Below are 17,316 nucleotides of genomic sequence, written 5' to 3' on the forward strand. Positions count from 1 at the left end.
TAATCTGGTGGTCACTGAGAAAATTCTTAAAATACTGCTATGTGGCCACTATTTTAAAATAAGATGTATCAATGGAAGCTGTATTGTAGCTCTAATGTGTTAATTGCTTTAGCAACAGGAACATGTAATCAACAACCCATACTTCAGGTTTCCATTCTAGCTTTAGATATGAAGCTTGATCCAAAGACAACTGGACTTGGTTATACAGCTTGCCTTTGGATCAAGCTTCAAATTTACCATTACCTGGATGACTGACAACCTACACAGACATTCTAGACATAAACAGGCCATGACTGCCTTTTTTGTGCCCCGGTCAAAGGTCACATATTATACCATTTTACAACGAGTTCAAGTAAATCTCAGAGCTCCAAGAACCATGTCTGTGAAGTTTCTTGTTCTAAATCCACTCTGATCCTGTATTTGATCATACCTATAAACCCCTCTATTTCAGCCCTGCTCACAACAGACTGTTTCTGTGTCTGTAGCTTTAAATGTAAATGAGCTGTGTTTGACCACGCCCCTCTCTGGAAGGGCTTGGGTGGCTTAGGCTTTCTCGCTCGATGCCGTATTGTTTACAGTGAGAAGGCAGACTCAGGGGGCAGAACAAAAACCTAGGTGTGGGAGTGTCACCCACCTGGGGGAGGGGCTACTGCCCTTTGTGATGTGATGAAGGAAAAGTCTCCAAACGGCCTGTTTGAGCACACATTTTCTGAAAAGTGGAGCAGGCAAAAGACGGAGAGGATGAACTTTTCTCATAATTGGGGGGGTTGGTAGACAGACTAGGGACACATTGTAGCGGGTTTGACAAGGTTTTAATTTGGGGTGCCAGTCAGAGTCAAGTCTGACAAATAAAAATTAAATGCAAAGAAAAAATAGTCAACCTGCACAAAATATGACATAAGCAAGAGCCACAAAACAATCAAACAAAACACCAATGCGATTTCAAATATATATATTATCACATGTATCAACAACCACACTGCAAAACAAAATGAATGTGCGCAATGTGTGTGCTCGTTTCACAGTCTGTGTTTCTAAAGCAAACTTCAGTCGCTTCCGACAAAAGTCCGCTCCGGTATACCCACAACCCACAGTTCAGTCCATTTCAGTTCAATGTTTAAGTACAAAACAAAAACTCCCCTCCGGGTTTTACCGCGGGCCTCGAAAACAAATAAGGAAACAAACTCAAAAGAAAACCAGCGTCTCTCTTCACGGTGCGACAATCAAAACACAAACAAACAAAAGACACACCAGGTAGTCAGTCAGTAGTCAGAGCTAGAGTTGGGCTTTGCTCCATTGCATCTCCTGACTCCAGGGAACAGCTGGTCCGCCAGGAACAGGGAAATAAACAAATCCAACCGGGAATCGGGCCTGACCGCAACGGACCTCCAGCGACGAAGATGTCACACAAAACGGATATAACACGAACTTTCAAACACGCTCTATGCCGAGGTAACACTTCTCCTTCACTGACTTTCTTTCAATGACTCTCTGTTCCATCACTGGTGACTTGCACCTATACAAATGCCCTTCCTGGAGGATGAATTCAGACTTTGCGGGCACTGTGGCTGTTTTTCATTGGAGTGTGAGATGAATGTGGGTGGATGACGGAGGAAGCAATGAATGAAGGTGTGTAGAAAGGGGATTCTGACTCTGCAGGCGCTACAACATATTAGTGTTAGAAAAACATGGTAAAGTGGATTTTGCATAATATGTGACAGAATTTATAAATGCTTTTTGATCCATATAGTTCATTAGATGATGTAAAACTACTATATTTTCATATGGTTTTTAAATTGCGTTTTCACCTGTGTGTTTCACCTCCTTAGGTCTTTTGTTTTCCTGCACACAACCAATGCCTGCTCAAATAGGAATTGTCTGTACTGCTTGGACTATAAAATGGAAACCAGACCGTTGTAGACAACAATACAACCGTCCCTTTCCCGAGATTCTGATTTTGTACCATCGTCATACATCTTTTAGATGTGCTTTCAACTTTTTGGTCAGACCCTTTTTTTTAAAGAAAGAGAAAAAAAATCCAAATGAATTTGTAAGAAGCTACCATACTGCAATGAAAACAAAAAATCAGATCATTAATGAAATTCTCATGTGTCAAAATAGTTAAAATTACATTTAACACACTACATGTAAGCAAAGAACAGTCTTATTTTTTTAGAACGCACCATAACTAAGCACCATTAAGCACAAGCGGTGGACAAACTTGCTCTTGGCTCGAGCTGCAATGGCCTGTGGCCTGCATTGTTGTGTTAGCAGGGTAATGTTAGCACACTTTAGTTAGCTCGTACATTCTGATTTTTTTACGTTGCCTGTAAACTGACACAGAATGACCATGATCTAACATCAAAATACGCAGTGAGTGTGTTATTCTTCTTTTCTCTAGTCCTTAACTTAAACAGCTTTTATACACAAGGGGAGGAGCCTTCTCGTCCATGTAAACATGATGTAAACACGGCACTGATAACAAAACAGATAGCAGGACTCAAGGTTCTCACTCATTGTAGACAGTCATGACTCAGAGAGACATGTACACAGGATATACTTTATTTTTGCTATATTTGTCTGTAAAATGTTGTGCTTTCTCCCTTTAAGATAAACTGTGGGATCATTCACAGAATGTTTGTAGTGACGCTGTCATCTTCTCAGACTCCATCAGTTAAATTGGTGGATGGTACGTTATTTAAACCATCAGTTGGTGCAGGTATGAAAATTTGATCTATCTTTTAATAAGCTCGGTTCATCCTTGAAGGAAACGATAATGGAGATCCTTTCATAAACTGTAACGTTGGTGGTTGGGTGGAGATGCACAATACGGATAAGTGGATCAGAGAGAAGATTAAGGAGGAGAAGAGACTTACCTTGTCTTCAACCTTTCTGCACTTACAACTTATCACTTTTTATGATAAGCATTTTGTGAATCAAAGCTTTATTGGATCTCAGATCAGGCAAATCCAGCTGTCTGCTGAGCTGATAAGTAACTGTACAATGTGAGTTTAAGCCTAAAACAGTCCGTTCTCAAAGTACAAATGATGAAACATCTGGCAACAGTTTTTTTTTTTTTTTTTTTTTTTTTTTTAAACCAGTCACTCACACACACTCACAGATGAGACTGATTCAGGGTAAAACTTTCTTCAGCAAAGCTTTGACATGCGTCAGGCTGGCAGGAGGGAGACGTGACAGCTACGTCTCCAACAGAGATGTTTCAGGGAGGAATAATTTGAAGTGTGTGATGAATGTCAAACCTTCAAACAAGTCACCCCACCTCAAACCAACAGGCTGGGGAGAGGTTTAAAGAGGGTTGGCGTGCAGTTATCAGTGCTGTGGGTTTAAGTCAAATATTTATTTCATTTTATTATGCAATATTTTTTCCATTTTCAAGAAAAATGATGCAGCAGGAAATGTGTTGCTCATTCATGATGCAGACCATCAGCAACACACATCTCTAACCCCTTTCCACAAACTCCGTCAGAGCCACGCACTACGCCGTAGTTCGCTGCCAATCTAGTCAGTTATTGTGTTTCCACAGCGAGCGCAGTGGTCCGTCTCTGGAGCGTGCCACCAGCGCCACTACACTCTGCTTCGTTTCAAATACGCTGCAAGTCTATTTTCTACGGAGTGCGCTGTAAGCGCGTGTCAAGCTGGACAGAATACAACGACCCGGACTGGAAGTCAGACAGGGAAATGCACAGAGCGTCTGGTGAATTTCAAAATAAAACAACAATATACAGACTGGCGATCGTATTTTTCATCACTTTATCAACATAATGTCAAAACCAACACCAAACTAACAACAAAGCAACCACGGAAAGACAGAGCAACGTGTTTGCACGTTTTTCTCTTCAGTCCCATGCGATCTTGTAATTCTCCTGTGATCTTGTAAACCCGTGTGTACAGCTACTCATAGCTGCGCTCTGCTGAAAATGCAATGAAGTTAAGTTAGTACACGTATTGCGATTTACCAAGCCTGGCAAAAACTGTGGTGATTATGACAGTGACTGCATTTAACACCTTTGAAAGGAACGGGCTTATCCAGAAGCACAGCGTTACGCACAAAAGGCTGCTGTTATTGAAGTTAGGAGGAGCCATAAGCACAATGAAAGAAGGCATAAAGATCGCGTTATTCCCACAAACATATTAATATGTTTGGAATGACAGCAGGAAACACCATGATTAAACTATATTTTTGCCTATTTATAGCCAAACAAAACTGAACATTCACAGCATCTGCATTCTAAAGAATATCAAGATTGACATTTATGTCTTCTTATTTCCCTCTTTTCGCCAACATTTTATTTTAAACCTGGGGTTTCCCTTTTCTCGGGTGGGTCCTTAGTAAGTCAGGTCCTATGTATTAAAAACTGTGTTGGTTATAATAGGATCTATGTATGTGTAACTGGGACTGTAAAATGTAAAGCATTTTCCAAAAGGTAATGATGCTACCAAGCAGCTACCTCAAATGTTAATATATCACTGAAGTTGTGGTTTATTTAATTTTGCATTTTTTTTTTGAGAAGGAAAAAACAGTCATTCAATTCTCAGCTCCAGCAGTCCAGATGTCGTGACCCTGGGCAAGGCATTCAAGTCCAAAATTATAAAGGCATAGCCATCAATGTGTGCATGTGTGAATGATAAGTTTGATTTTGTATAGCAGCCCCTGTGAGCAGTGTATGACTGTGTGTTAAAGGGTGAAATGGAAAGCACTTTGAGGGAATTGAGGACTCTAAAAGGGTGATATGAACACAATCCATTTTGCATTTATTTGCTTTTATCTACCTGCTTGCTTTGTTTGTCTTATCTATTCTCTGGAGTGTATTGGGACCATGGCCGTGGTGACACTTAAAATGAAGACTGATTGGTTGATTGACATAATAAATGCTGTGGCAAGGACATTCAATGTAACATTAAAATAGATGAATTCAAATAATCAGTTAAGACTACAAACTCCTGTGTTTCTTTCCTTTGATTTTCATTTGCAGTGAAAATGCAGGTAGATGTGTCGACAGAAATGTAAGGTAAACGGTATCATAGGAGAACAGCTTTTTTTAGCTCTACCTTTTATATCAAAGGCTAAAAATGCATGCTGACAAAATAAATCTTTGATCGAAATGTCACGCTTGCTGAAGCTTCAGTCATCGCTTCAACTTTAAATAACCCCTGGCTGACTCAAAGAACAGCAACAACAAAAAAAGCATTTCGTTCTCTAATCTCCGTTATAAACAGTGACTCAAAGGCCATTTAGGGGACGTGACCATAAAAAATATTTTTAAAAAAAACATTCGCTTTGTTGGGAAAATATGGAAGCAGATTTCTAGACAATCATTTTACTGTGTGAAGAGCTAAATGCAGGGCATACACAAAGTGCTGATAAACTTTTCTCCACTAATGTTAACTGGACCAAACAGCCCATCCAACGACAAATCACTTCTGCTGAGTCAGCTACTGTGAGACTGTGCTTTATCGTCTGTTTACATGGAAATGAGTTGAACGCCCAATAAACAGATAGGAGGATTAAAAAACTTTTAAAAGATAAATATTTAAATATTCCTGTGGGAGTACATCCAGTGATGTAGTAATAATGACATGGTGGGTGAACTCACTCAGGTGGTCAACACCACCATCAGAGCTGTAACAAAAGTATTACAGTTGTGTGTTTAGCGGTTCTACCTTTAATCCAAGACAAAGATAAAGTTGGAGCGCAGATGGCCTAGCGGTTAGGTCGCACCCCATTTTGGAGGCTAGAGCCCCTTAAGCAGGCGGAGGGACTTTAGGAGTTTGTTTCCAATGTGAGCTTTGGGCTTTAAAACGTTTGAGCAAAAACATGCGTCTCTTTTAGAGCACATCAAGTTTGGTTGAGGGCTTTCAGGATTGATAACTTGCAGTATTTAGAAGCCTTTTTGACACATATGCAGACTCATTTGTCCAATCTTAATTGATGCTTGGAGCTTGATAGAAACAGGAAACAAAGGAGGGACCCATTACTCCCCTTTACTAAAGAAGCTCCTGAGGTTGGACTCAAGATTAAGAGACATCAGCCAATGTTAGGGTAGGGTTAGGGTTAGTATGTAGTAATGAGGTTATATTTACTGCATTTATGGAAGGGATGGATGAAAAAGGGAAGTTTACTGTTTGAGCATCTGTCAAAGATTACATTTAAAACAAATGTCATGTTACGCTTGTAATGTTCCTCATGTCAATTACTTCAAAGACCTGGACTTTTTGAATAAACCCCCTTTCTTCAAACAAACAATTGGGAACACATCTGACAAAAGGTTTGTCAATCAAATAAGAAAGAATCTAACAAACTAAGTCAGCTCTTTCTAATATGGGTCTGCAAACACACTAGTAGGAATCCTCAATGCAGACACTCATATGGACAACTACAGGAAATAACACTGACATTGACTGAAGCTGCAAAAGAAGCAACATCCATAAATAGATAAAAACCTTCCTTGGATGTCGGAGTAAAAGCTTCTGATTCTGTGTTCACACATGATGGACGGAATTGACTTCCAAGTAAGCATGGCAGCAGCATCAGACAAACAAGTCCAGTCTGTATCTCCTGAGTGCTGACTGTCTGCTACCGGCTTTTATTTCAGCCAAAGTTGTTAGATTTGGTCGTCTCTCAACCAGAAGGTTGGGGGTTCGATCCCCGGCTCCTGCATCTACATGTCTGATGTGTCCTTGGGCAAGACACTTAACCCCGAATGCTCCCACTGCTTCGTCTGTGGCGCATGATTGTGTATGAATGGGATTAGTTACTTCTGATGGTCACTTTACATAGCAGCCTCTGTCCTCAGCGTGTGAATGTGTAGGTGTGACCTGCGGTGTAAAATCGCTTTGAGTAGTCAGAAGACTAGAAAAGCGCTATAAAAGCTCAAGGCCATTTACCATTTAATGCAAATCAAGTGACTCTAAGGGTCAGTCCTACTCAAGAAGCACTTGCCTTCTATATATCTGAATATGTAAGGACTGTGAAGGGACATGATGTCGACAGCCTTGTGTGTTGTTATTCTGCAGTGTAAGAAGTGTAGCCTTCAGCTGGACTTCCTTAATTGATCCTAATAATGTACATCTGAAAGTGTGCGCCTGCAACAATATCTCAGATTTGTCTGAAGTGACTGTCTTTTTAGCTCGTGTTAGCCTTTAGTACTCTATTGTAATAAAACCTAAAGTGCTCCAAGCCAAAACAACTGCATCAACAGCACTGTGAATACATAAACGCCATACATACACATACACAGGAAACAACTGCAAAAACAAAATGCTTTAAATCCAGTCTTCAGCGGACGCGCTCTAGCTCTGTAAGAGGGCCTCAGTGGAAGAGTTTATTTTTAAGAGCGAGTGAGGGAGAACAGGAAGTGAATAACCATAAACCATGATGGAGAGGAGAGTCTCCGAGAACCATGCACGTGTTTTTGGAGTTGGACCTACCTGCATGTTTAGTAGTCCTTAAACATGCAGAGAACTTTACATCTGTAAATGTGTTACATTCAGACAGTGACACCTGTTGTGTAGTGTCTTCTGTGGCACTTGAGGACCTTAATTAAGTCTGAAAGAACCCTGATGCTCATAGATAGAGCACTCTTCTTTTTTTAAACTTTACAATCATCTTGCTCATTTCCATGAAAACCAAGCTAAAAGGGAAGAGAAGAGGACTCAAGAGACCAGGATGTCTCTCGAGTCCTCATTAGGCTAATGTCTCAAATTTAATATGGTAATGATTTATTGATGTTAAGGAGCCATCATCTTACTTTTACTTCACCACCTTCTCCCTTCTCCACACTCTCGCCCCGTTTCCTCCTTCCTCTCTACAGACTTCATTCTCATGCCCCCGCACCCTCACTCATCCCCATCTTCAAAGTTGGAGATGGAATTTCCCTGAAGTAAGATGTGTCAGATGGAGATATGCATATGTGGTTAGTGTGAGTGTGTGTACCCTACCTAGCCTGTGTGATCATTTGAAGCACTGAGGGGGGTTTGGCCTGACAGCTGTGTTGGGGGGAGCTGGATGCAAATGTAATATCGATTCTCGTCAGCTACAGACTTCCAGGATGGTTAGATCAGGTATCTACTGCCACTAAACAAGACTCTGATTTACTGTGTTTTACATCCCAACATGGAGGCTGAGGAATACCATTTGAAATGGACAAATGACACCGTAAATTGGTGTCATAAACTGGTATTTCTGCTGCAAGAGGCAATGATAAATAAAGACGTGATGTGCTCCTGGAGAACTGGCGTGATGGAATTGCTGCCAAATTCAAAGCAGCTTGTCAATTTTGCGTTAAATGAGATGTTTACAGCTGTATATGAGATATGCTTCATACTTTCACTCCACTGCCACTCATTCAGCAGACAAGTGCTTGATCACACTGTGGGCTCGAAAGCTCTCTGAATCCAGTGCTCAACACGGAATAACTGTGGGACAGGTGAGGTAAGGTTAACTCTGTTCTATGTTGAAATTTAAAAAAAAAATACATGCTGAGATAGTTGGGGAACAAACCCGCTTATAGTTAGGACCCAGTTCCACATTTTCAAAACCTGAAAATCAGTCACATTTGAGCATATCAAAACTATTGACAAAGGTCCTTGCCTTAATGTTATATCTGACACAAGTCATGTCATTTAAATCAGATCACTGGTGCACAAAGACACACTGATTGAAGAATTTTTGAGTTAGTTTAAAATGCCAGCCTACAGATATCAAGATGCACAAATAATAATTCTGGTGGTCAGTTACTTGTGAGGATGGCTGAACATTCAAAGAAGTTTAAAGATGACATTTTGCCCATAGACTGTAAATATTAATGGACCACCATCTGGACTGAGTGACGTCACCCATTGGCTTTCGAGTCCCATCTATGACGCTCACCATGCTCGAAATGCTGTCTCAGCCTAACTTTCCGTCAAGCTAACGATGGGCTGAGAGCTGGAGCTGAGGTGGGTTTTAAGCCTCTTGACAAACCGTTACATCGCGCCCGCCTGTCAATCAGATCAGCTACGCACCTTATTGTGAAACACTTATCCTTCATAAAATCAAAACAGATGACATAAAAATAATAAAAATCTTACTATCTGTACAGTATGTGCCGGTGGAGATATGAGCTAGCCAGTCCAACTTTGTTTTTAGAACCAGGTTGTAAACATGATAACTTCTGCTGTAAAAACAGACTTTTTTGAGTGGGTGTGTTCTGCAGCTAGCCCTTAAAGCGGACTTGATTTTACGAAGGGTTAGGGCGAAAGCAGAAGATAAGGCAAAATGTTCTAAATACAACCCTGGTTACACAGAAAATATGACAAAGGAAACAAACACAATATGCTATTTATAACAAAGAGTAAGGTCTTGTACCTGCTTTTTGTAAAGTTTCTTGAGATAACATTTGTTATGAATTGGGGCTATACAAATAATGATTGATTGATATTAAGTAAGGTGTATAGGCCTTCTCTTGGTCACCCCCAACCTTCAGCGAGGTGATCTGGCACTACTACCACCCGACGCCCCTGACGCCCAGCCACCACTATCGGATTGTGTCGTCTCACAAACACATTCTGACGTCCAGCCAGTGCCATCAGACTGGCAGAAGGAAATGTGGACAACATGAACGTGAGGAATACAAAGGAGAAATCGTGCCTGCGTATTATCCCATATGCTCTTTTGTAAAGCGTCTCGAGATAACACTTTTTATGAATTGATTGATATAGTATAGCAACTTTATTGTGCTTTATCCTCTAACATTATTTGGTGTATGCTCACAAATAAACTTTCATTCCCTAACCTTGCTTCCCTGAAGTTAACATATCCACACACATAAACACTTCTCCTATCAAAATACATTTCAGGAGTCATTATGAGGTAGACAAGTCAAGTGATTCGGGCAATTATTTTGAGCTTCATATTTTCCTTCTGTCCGAATGCCACAGAGCTTGTATTAAAGACTGTCAAATTATGTGTCACATGGGTTAAAATCTCTATAAAGATCTTGGTGGTTGCTGCTGATGTCGAGGGTGAAGAAAGACTGTTTTTGTTTTGTTGGATAGATCTACAGTCATTTTCTGACCTGCCTCTTATATCAATTTATATTCCAGACAGTAATTCTGTCAAAGAGAAGTCTGAGGACGTGACACGAGGCTCGAGGGCAGGAGGTGTCACAGCCCTGGACATTTTTGGAGGACTATAATTGTCTGGAGGGAGCTGCTGTAATGGCTTACAGTCCAAAGAGTACATGCCAAAGTCAAGATGAAGATCCCTCTTGGTCTATTAATCCTTAGCTCTCCTCGCCTGAACCTAAATGTGGCCCTGAACCACAGAGCAGCAAAGATGAGGGGATGTCAAATATTCTTCTCCCACCTCGCCGACCTGTCTGCATCTTTTTTTTCCCTGTGTCCCCAAAGCCAATGCAACTGCTTGATGACACATGTCAGAGACAACTCCCACGCAAGGAACCAACCTGGTGGAGTTTCTCTTCCAGATTATTCGCACAGTGGTAAAGAAAGTTTCACTGAAGCAGTTGTCTTGGATATTAAAGTCTTGCATCACACGTAATTCTAATAATAGAGAGATTAGATAAGATAAGATTCAAATTTAGCAAATGTTGTCACAAGCAAACAGTTCTTTCTCCAGTCTCCGAACGAAAAAACATCTTAGAAAGGCCCAAGTGATCTTTAAAGAACTGTGAAAACTTTCTACAACAAACTTTGTCAAATGATTGCAGGGAGTTGATAATCACAGGATGGTGTGGGAGAGAGTAACTCTACAGCGGAGACAACTTTCATGGAGTGAAAGAAAAACAGATGCTAAACGAGAAAACAAATGTTCGGCGAACCACACTCCTGTCATGAACACTATGGCGCCGCTACACAACATCTGGTGCTTTTCAGACACATTACCAACAACACAACTGTGTTTATTGGGCTTATGAGGATGAATGAATACAATCACACACACAGTAGATCACACATAGTGGTTCGTAACAACAGCTGAACAAGGCTGGATCACAGAGGCAGAAGTTGCTCAATAAGGTGCTTGCGGTGGTTGAGGCCATATGTAGCTGCTGCGATAAATTAACTTAAAGAGTTCCCAAGACTCTCCTGTGTCTTCTGGCGTCTTTGGCTCTCTCCGTTTTGATTACCCAAAAAGAGACCACTGTCTTTTACAAGCACCAAAAGGTAAAGTCATCTTTCTGGAGTAAATTGTCTGCTATGACATTCTCTATGGATCATTAGAGTATAAATACAGATTCATATGTTATCAGAGGTGTACTGCCAAAGTTTTACATTTCAGCTGAAAACATAGTTTTCCTTTTTTCCAAATAATTGCCTTTGACAGATATATCAATGAAACTGCGTTAAAGAGTTAAAGGTCCAATTTGTAAGATATCTACTGAATGAAATTATAAAGTGAACTTACTATATGATCAGACATTAAAGAAACATGCTAGGTTGAAGTGCTAGCTTCTCTGACAACAATGCAGTAGCCAGTATGTCCTCCTTCTAAGCTTAGATTCTGGTCCTGAATGGTCTGGATTTGTTTAGACCAGAGAAGGTAGGTGGTTTTGTAGGCACCCCCACATGGCTGTTTTGGACGCCCCTCGGTTATATTGTCATCTCTAACAGTGAGTTATTGTTCTATCGTGACTCAGACAGTCTAGGGGGGCTGGAGCCAATCTCAAGGTAACACTAGACAAGAAGCGGGGTACTGCCAGAGCAAGAGAGCAGTTGATCATATTCAGACGAGGGCAGTGTCACCAAATAACCTAAAGCACATGTCATGTGGAGGGAAGCCAGAGAAAACCCATACAGGTAAGATAATAGTATGAAAGTCCAGGAGGAAGGGTCAGTTTTATCAATCAATTTGAATTTTTGATCGAGGATAGTGTTTGACATAATAATCAATTTTCAATCAACTTTGGTTGTGATAGAAATACTGCCACTTATATAAGTTCCCATGTTGGTCATGATTACACAAGAGCTCTTTCACACAAAGCAAATCCAATGTGGAAAGGCACACTGGCAACAATGAAAATAAGAAATGTATCCCCATATAAAGGCAGACAAATGCTCTTAGATGTCTTTCGCACTATTTGTCCTCCATACATACTAAAGTTGCTCAAAAATATTGTGGGAACTAGAAGCAAGACTTACAATTATGTCAGAATTTCAGACAGAGGCACAAAGCTGACTGGGAACATTGAGTGGCATTATGATTGGACCAGATTAAATCAAAACTGAAAAAAAACAGCAGCAGCTTTAAGCAGCAAACATATTTAAAGGACTTCTCACCATGCTCAAGGTTCCAGTTTGTCATTTTCCACTAATTAAAAACTGTGAGTCTCAGAACTCAAATACTTCCTTTTAGAGGTCTATTCACCAGGACAACACAGGTAGTGTGGCATTGTGGGGAAACAAAATAACAATACTTCAGTATGTGCTTAATTGTTTGGAGGAAAACATTTATAAGAATAATCAAGTATTTGATAAACCGACAATTCTGTTAACATTTCAGCTCCAGTTGTGTTCATTTTGACAAACAAAATAAAACAACTTGACAAAAAGTAATTTTTTTGTTTGTTTGTTTTTAGGTGTTTTGACATCCACCTTTAAAATTGTACCTTTTGGCCCCGTTGGGTGAACTTTGCCAGAACACTCAGTGTTGGGAGACTGTTTGCTACAGACTGGCAACCAACAACCTTGGTAGCAATAAAACATTTCCCTATGGGCTTAGCTAAATATCACAGTGCTGCAATACTGATGTTGTTGTTTTTTTATCTGACACCACACATCTGTTACGTAACTGTCCATGCATTATACAAATGTAACTTCATGTCGACAGACGGTCCCTCTAGCTAAGAGGAGAGAACTCTGTTGGGAGGAGAAGTTCTCTTGATATGATAAAGCATGCAGGTCACAGATCCAACATATTACCTTCTGCTCTTCATACCTACTTTGCCAACAGGATGTTTGACCTTTCTCCTTACGGCTGAGTCCATCATCTAAGATTTAACTTACCCAGGCCTGGATTCAACAAGCATCTCTGGGGAAGAAAATCGGTCCAAACTGGCTAGAAACTCTCAGAGTGATGTTTGGTTCTACGTTTAGGCCTGGAGGTATGCTAAGGAAATGACCGCTATCTGTGCCACTGAGGTTTTTAAATGATATATTTTTGACAAATATTCAATTCAATTTTGAGTGGAATGAGAAGAACATGATTAACAAGCGCTTAACAGCGTCATGTCAAGGAGGGAAATGTTTGCAATCAAAAACATAGGTCACACCATATCAGTCTTCATTGCACTTGTTGAATCCCAAAGACAACTTTTTTTCAGATTTCTCTACTTTATGTCCAACCTGATATTTCTTAATGTCTCATTTAAGTATTTAACCAATACAGAAAATGGGATTACCCAAAGGTTTAGCATAACAGTCCACTGTAAATGCTATTAAGATAATGCTAATATATACAAAATTGACTTTCCCCTAGCAGGGTCAAGCACATTTGTGCTATCAGGCTGTCTGCAAATCATGTTGGGCTTAATTTCTCATCCTACAGCCAGTTATGTGGATTTCATCCTCCACTACCTATTATTTTCAGTTTGAGAAGATGCCTGGGGGGCAGATAAACATCATGAAGCGCTAATTAAGCTCAAAGTTGCCGTCCTAGTCAGAAGTTCCAAATTTGAATGGGCTGACTTTGCTGGGGCCAAATCTCTCGGTTTCCACCCCAAGGCAGTACAACAAACATCAATACTGCATTTTTAATGGAAGTAAATGGGGGTATGCATAATTTGGGAGCTCATTGAGCAGCGTTTGCTGCTTTCAAAGAGACATATTCAAAAGTGTGTCAAGCTTAGTTTGTAAATGATTTACATTTTATTCAATCTTGAAAGTATTTTTTGTCTCATAGCTTAAAGATGGTTTTAATCAAATCCCAGGTCATAAAGTTGATATTATTCAAAATATCAAAATGTGATATAACACAGACTACTGACAGGTGAGTGTGTATCTTAACAGAAAGAGCTTTTTGTAATCTAGAGATCACAAAAAACATGTGTTGAACATTGGCAGACTCAGCAGTTTATCCACTTGAATCTGTTCACATCACAGTCAGAAACAAAGAAACTCAAGTGTGTGACAGCGTTTTGCGAGTAGCTCAGCCACTGCACAGTGGTGTTACTGCTTAGTTTACTGCTCAAGTAAGTTAATTAGACGGTGGTTTGGAAACAGATGGTGTTCTATAAGAGAAATGGGAGCAGATGAATTTAATAATGTTGTGTTTTTTGCTTGGGTGTACCTCTTCTGCTTTAGTCTGCTCGAAGGCGAACTCCATCGTGGGAACAGCGAGTTGGTTGGCGAAGAAGTTCACATCTCCAGGCAACTGCAGCGAGCTCACATTGGGTCCAGGGCAGTTTCCACCACGAATGCAACTCAGCAACTGTCTCTGAAGGAGGGAAGAAAAGAAAGATCGTGTGATAAATGAAGTACACAGGATGAAAAAGAAAAGGCCACAGACAGGTGTATGAGTCAAAGGTCCAATTTGTAAGATATCTACTGAATTAAATCATCAAGTGACCTTACTATATGATCAGACAGAAACAAGAAACAAAGAAACATGCTAGGTTGAAGTGCTGGCTTCTCTGACAACAATGCAGCAGCCAGTATGTCCTCCTTCTAAGTTTAGATTCTGGTCCTGAATGCTCTGGATTTGTTTGGAGACAGAAGGTAGGCGGTTTTAAGGGACCCCCACATGGCCGTTTTGGATGCCCTTCGGTTTGCCACAGCCGCAAACAGCAAACCAACAGGTGTTGCAGCGATGGAAGCGGGCAAGAAAACTGGTTCAGATAGAACTGAATTCTACCCTACCTAAAAAGCCTATACACTTTTTACACTGGACACTGATTGGTCAGGTGCCCAAGAGAGAGAGAGTGTGTAGTTTGGCCTTTTTTTAAATTCTATTTAAATTTCAAGAAGCAAACAAATGTGCATTGATTGTATGAGTTATATTATGTGTGCTAACATTTAAGTGTTCAAGAGTTAAACAGAGGTTAGCAAGGTGAAAATGAAGGTCATGGCGTTTCCTTGGAAGCCACACAATTCACTTCACCAGTTATCTACTAACATGTTATCATCCAGGACTGTCACTTTTCCAATAAAACAACAGCGAACAAATTTAGAACATGACACAGTGGAGCTGCTGGTCACCGTTCAATCAGAAGATTGGCGATTAAATACTGCAGCTTCTGCAGTAGAAGTGTTCTTGGGAAAAAACTGAACCCCAAATTGTTCCAGACGGCATAGGCAGCAGTCTGTAAATACGTTGATGGACACTTTATGTAGCAGCCTCTGCCAACAGTGGTATGAATGGGTGAATGTGACATGATGTAAAAGTGCTTTGAGTGGTCAGGACTATGTACTGTAAGTACAGCCCATTTACCATTTATCATTTAAAAGGGCTGTGTGGTATGTGGTACGTGACAACCTTCAAGCCTCAACACTGTTGACTTAAATATACAATATTAAGGCTTCAACATAGCGCTGATAGATTTATGTAGACGTAAACTTGATGTGGCAATATGCATATCCTTGCTTAAACTTCACATTTGCTGTGGCTTCTATTAACGACACATTTGGACCTCTTTGCTTCCATTCAGGAAGGTGTGATAGGCTAGGGTTAAGCCAAACTTTAATTAAACGTACTCACAATCGACAATTAATAAGGATGTATACTGTATTAGCATCCAATGACTATAAAAGGAAACTTAAAGGTATGGCTTATTTTATAGAAAATGGATTTAAAAATGCATTGTTGATTTAATGAGTGTTTCAGTTTGTGGATGCTCAGTAGGTGTTGTGCTGATCAGGGAGAAAATCAATTTTTTTAAGCCATTAAAAAATTATACAAGTTGTTTGAACACCGAAGCCATTCAGAATAAGCAAGGACAAGCCTTAATTAGGCTAAAAAAATAGCGCTGAGATTGAAAATGGCAAGACGAGGTTGTTATTAACGTTTGGTTTGTGCCTAATTACACAATCCAAGCTGTTGTCACGTTTCTCCACAGTTGACCGCTTTCTGGTATTATTCCAGACTGAAGGCACAACAAGGCTGCTGTAAAGAGAAGTGTTGAAACCAGAGTCATGGTGTCGGAAAACAGAAGTCAGCAGTCAATCAATAGAAGCTTATCTGAACTGTCCAAATCCACTGTGCCCATCCGACGTTTCAATGTTTTTCTGTCACATTGCAGTTACCGGTAATTAACGTTTTTTTTTCAAAGTCTGTCAAGGAGAGAGCTCTGCTGTCCAATCATCCCCTCTACTGTCACTGGCATGCCGTCATCATCTTTTTCTCTCTTTCTGTTGCTTTTTTAAACATTAACCTCTACTCTGACGCATTCCCACCCTCAGTGAATAAAGGACGGATGATAATACCTTTAGCCTTGCCTCGACATGTCGGCCTGTACCTCAGTGTCACGTTCACTTTGAAAAAAAAAAAGACTAGAAGGGCAAAAAAATGCACAAGCACATCAAGATTCATGAAGGGCATTTCATTACCCACTTACGTCTGCTAATTGTGGGAGTTAACAGGGTGGGAATAAATGCTTGTTCATGTGTGCACAATTTAAAAGGTGATCGAGATTCATAGAGGGACATTTGCCCACTGAAGGCTGACTTATCACAATGTTAGCATATTCTTCTTTCCAATCACTTACAGAAGCCTGTTAGAGCGGAGGTCAAGCAAAACGGGCTGTACATGAAGTCTATGGTCAAATACAAACACCGGAAACTATGCATGTGTTAGGTGGTTGTTGTTTCTGTAGTAAATGTTCAATGATGAAATCGTGAAACAGACTGTGGATCATCTTAGGATTTAGTCAGCCGAGGTCAGACAAAACAGAAACACACATGGCTGACAAAGTGCGGATCATTGCTGACCCATGCTGAAAATCATCTGACCAAGATCTGACAAATGTTGCCAAATCTTCATCACACAGTGGAGCTTATATTCTGCGAGAAAGTACAGCCCACAATTCCTTTCCATTTGGGACCATCGCTATAAAGAAACAAAGATGACATGAACATGATTTATATACGTAACAGACGCAAACTTTAGTCTAGCAAACAGCATATGGTTGGCTCCTATCCAAATAAAGATCTGCTACAATTTAGATGTTTTACGATTTAAGGTTACAGCTTCACAGACCCAAAAGAAGAATTACCCTAAGATGGTTGACAGAAGTTAATTATAGATCCACAAAATTATCAAGATGAATGAATTCATGAAAATACGTACTAACAGCATATTTTCAC

The 17,316-nt window shown here is 40.2% G+C and overlaps 1 protein-coding gene across 1 annotated transcript in view; it reads right to left on the reverse strand.

Moving 5' to 3' along the window:
• Positions 1 to 17,316, reverse strand: part of LOC132958345 (inactive N-acetylated-alpha-linked acidic dipeptidase-like protein 2) — a 479,226-nt gene that overhangs the window by 136,761 nt on the left and 325,149 nt on the right. Inside the window, exon 13 of the mRNA XM_061031099.1 lies at positions 14,306 to 14,452. Coding sequence (XP_060887082.1) covers positions 14,306 to 14,452 — 147 coding nt within the window. The remainder of the gene's footprint in view (positions 1 to 14,305; positions 14,453 to 17,316) is intronic.

This window comes from Labrus mixtus, chromosome 3 (assembly GCF_963584025.1).
Source record: "Labrus mixtus chromosome 3, fLabMix1.1, whole genome shotgun sequence".
NCBI lineage: Eukaryota > Metazoa > Chordata > Actinopteri > Labriformes > Labridae > Labrus > Labrus mixtus.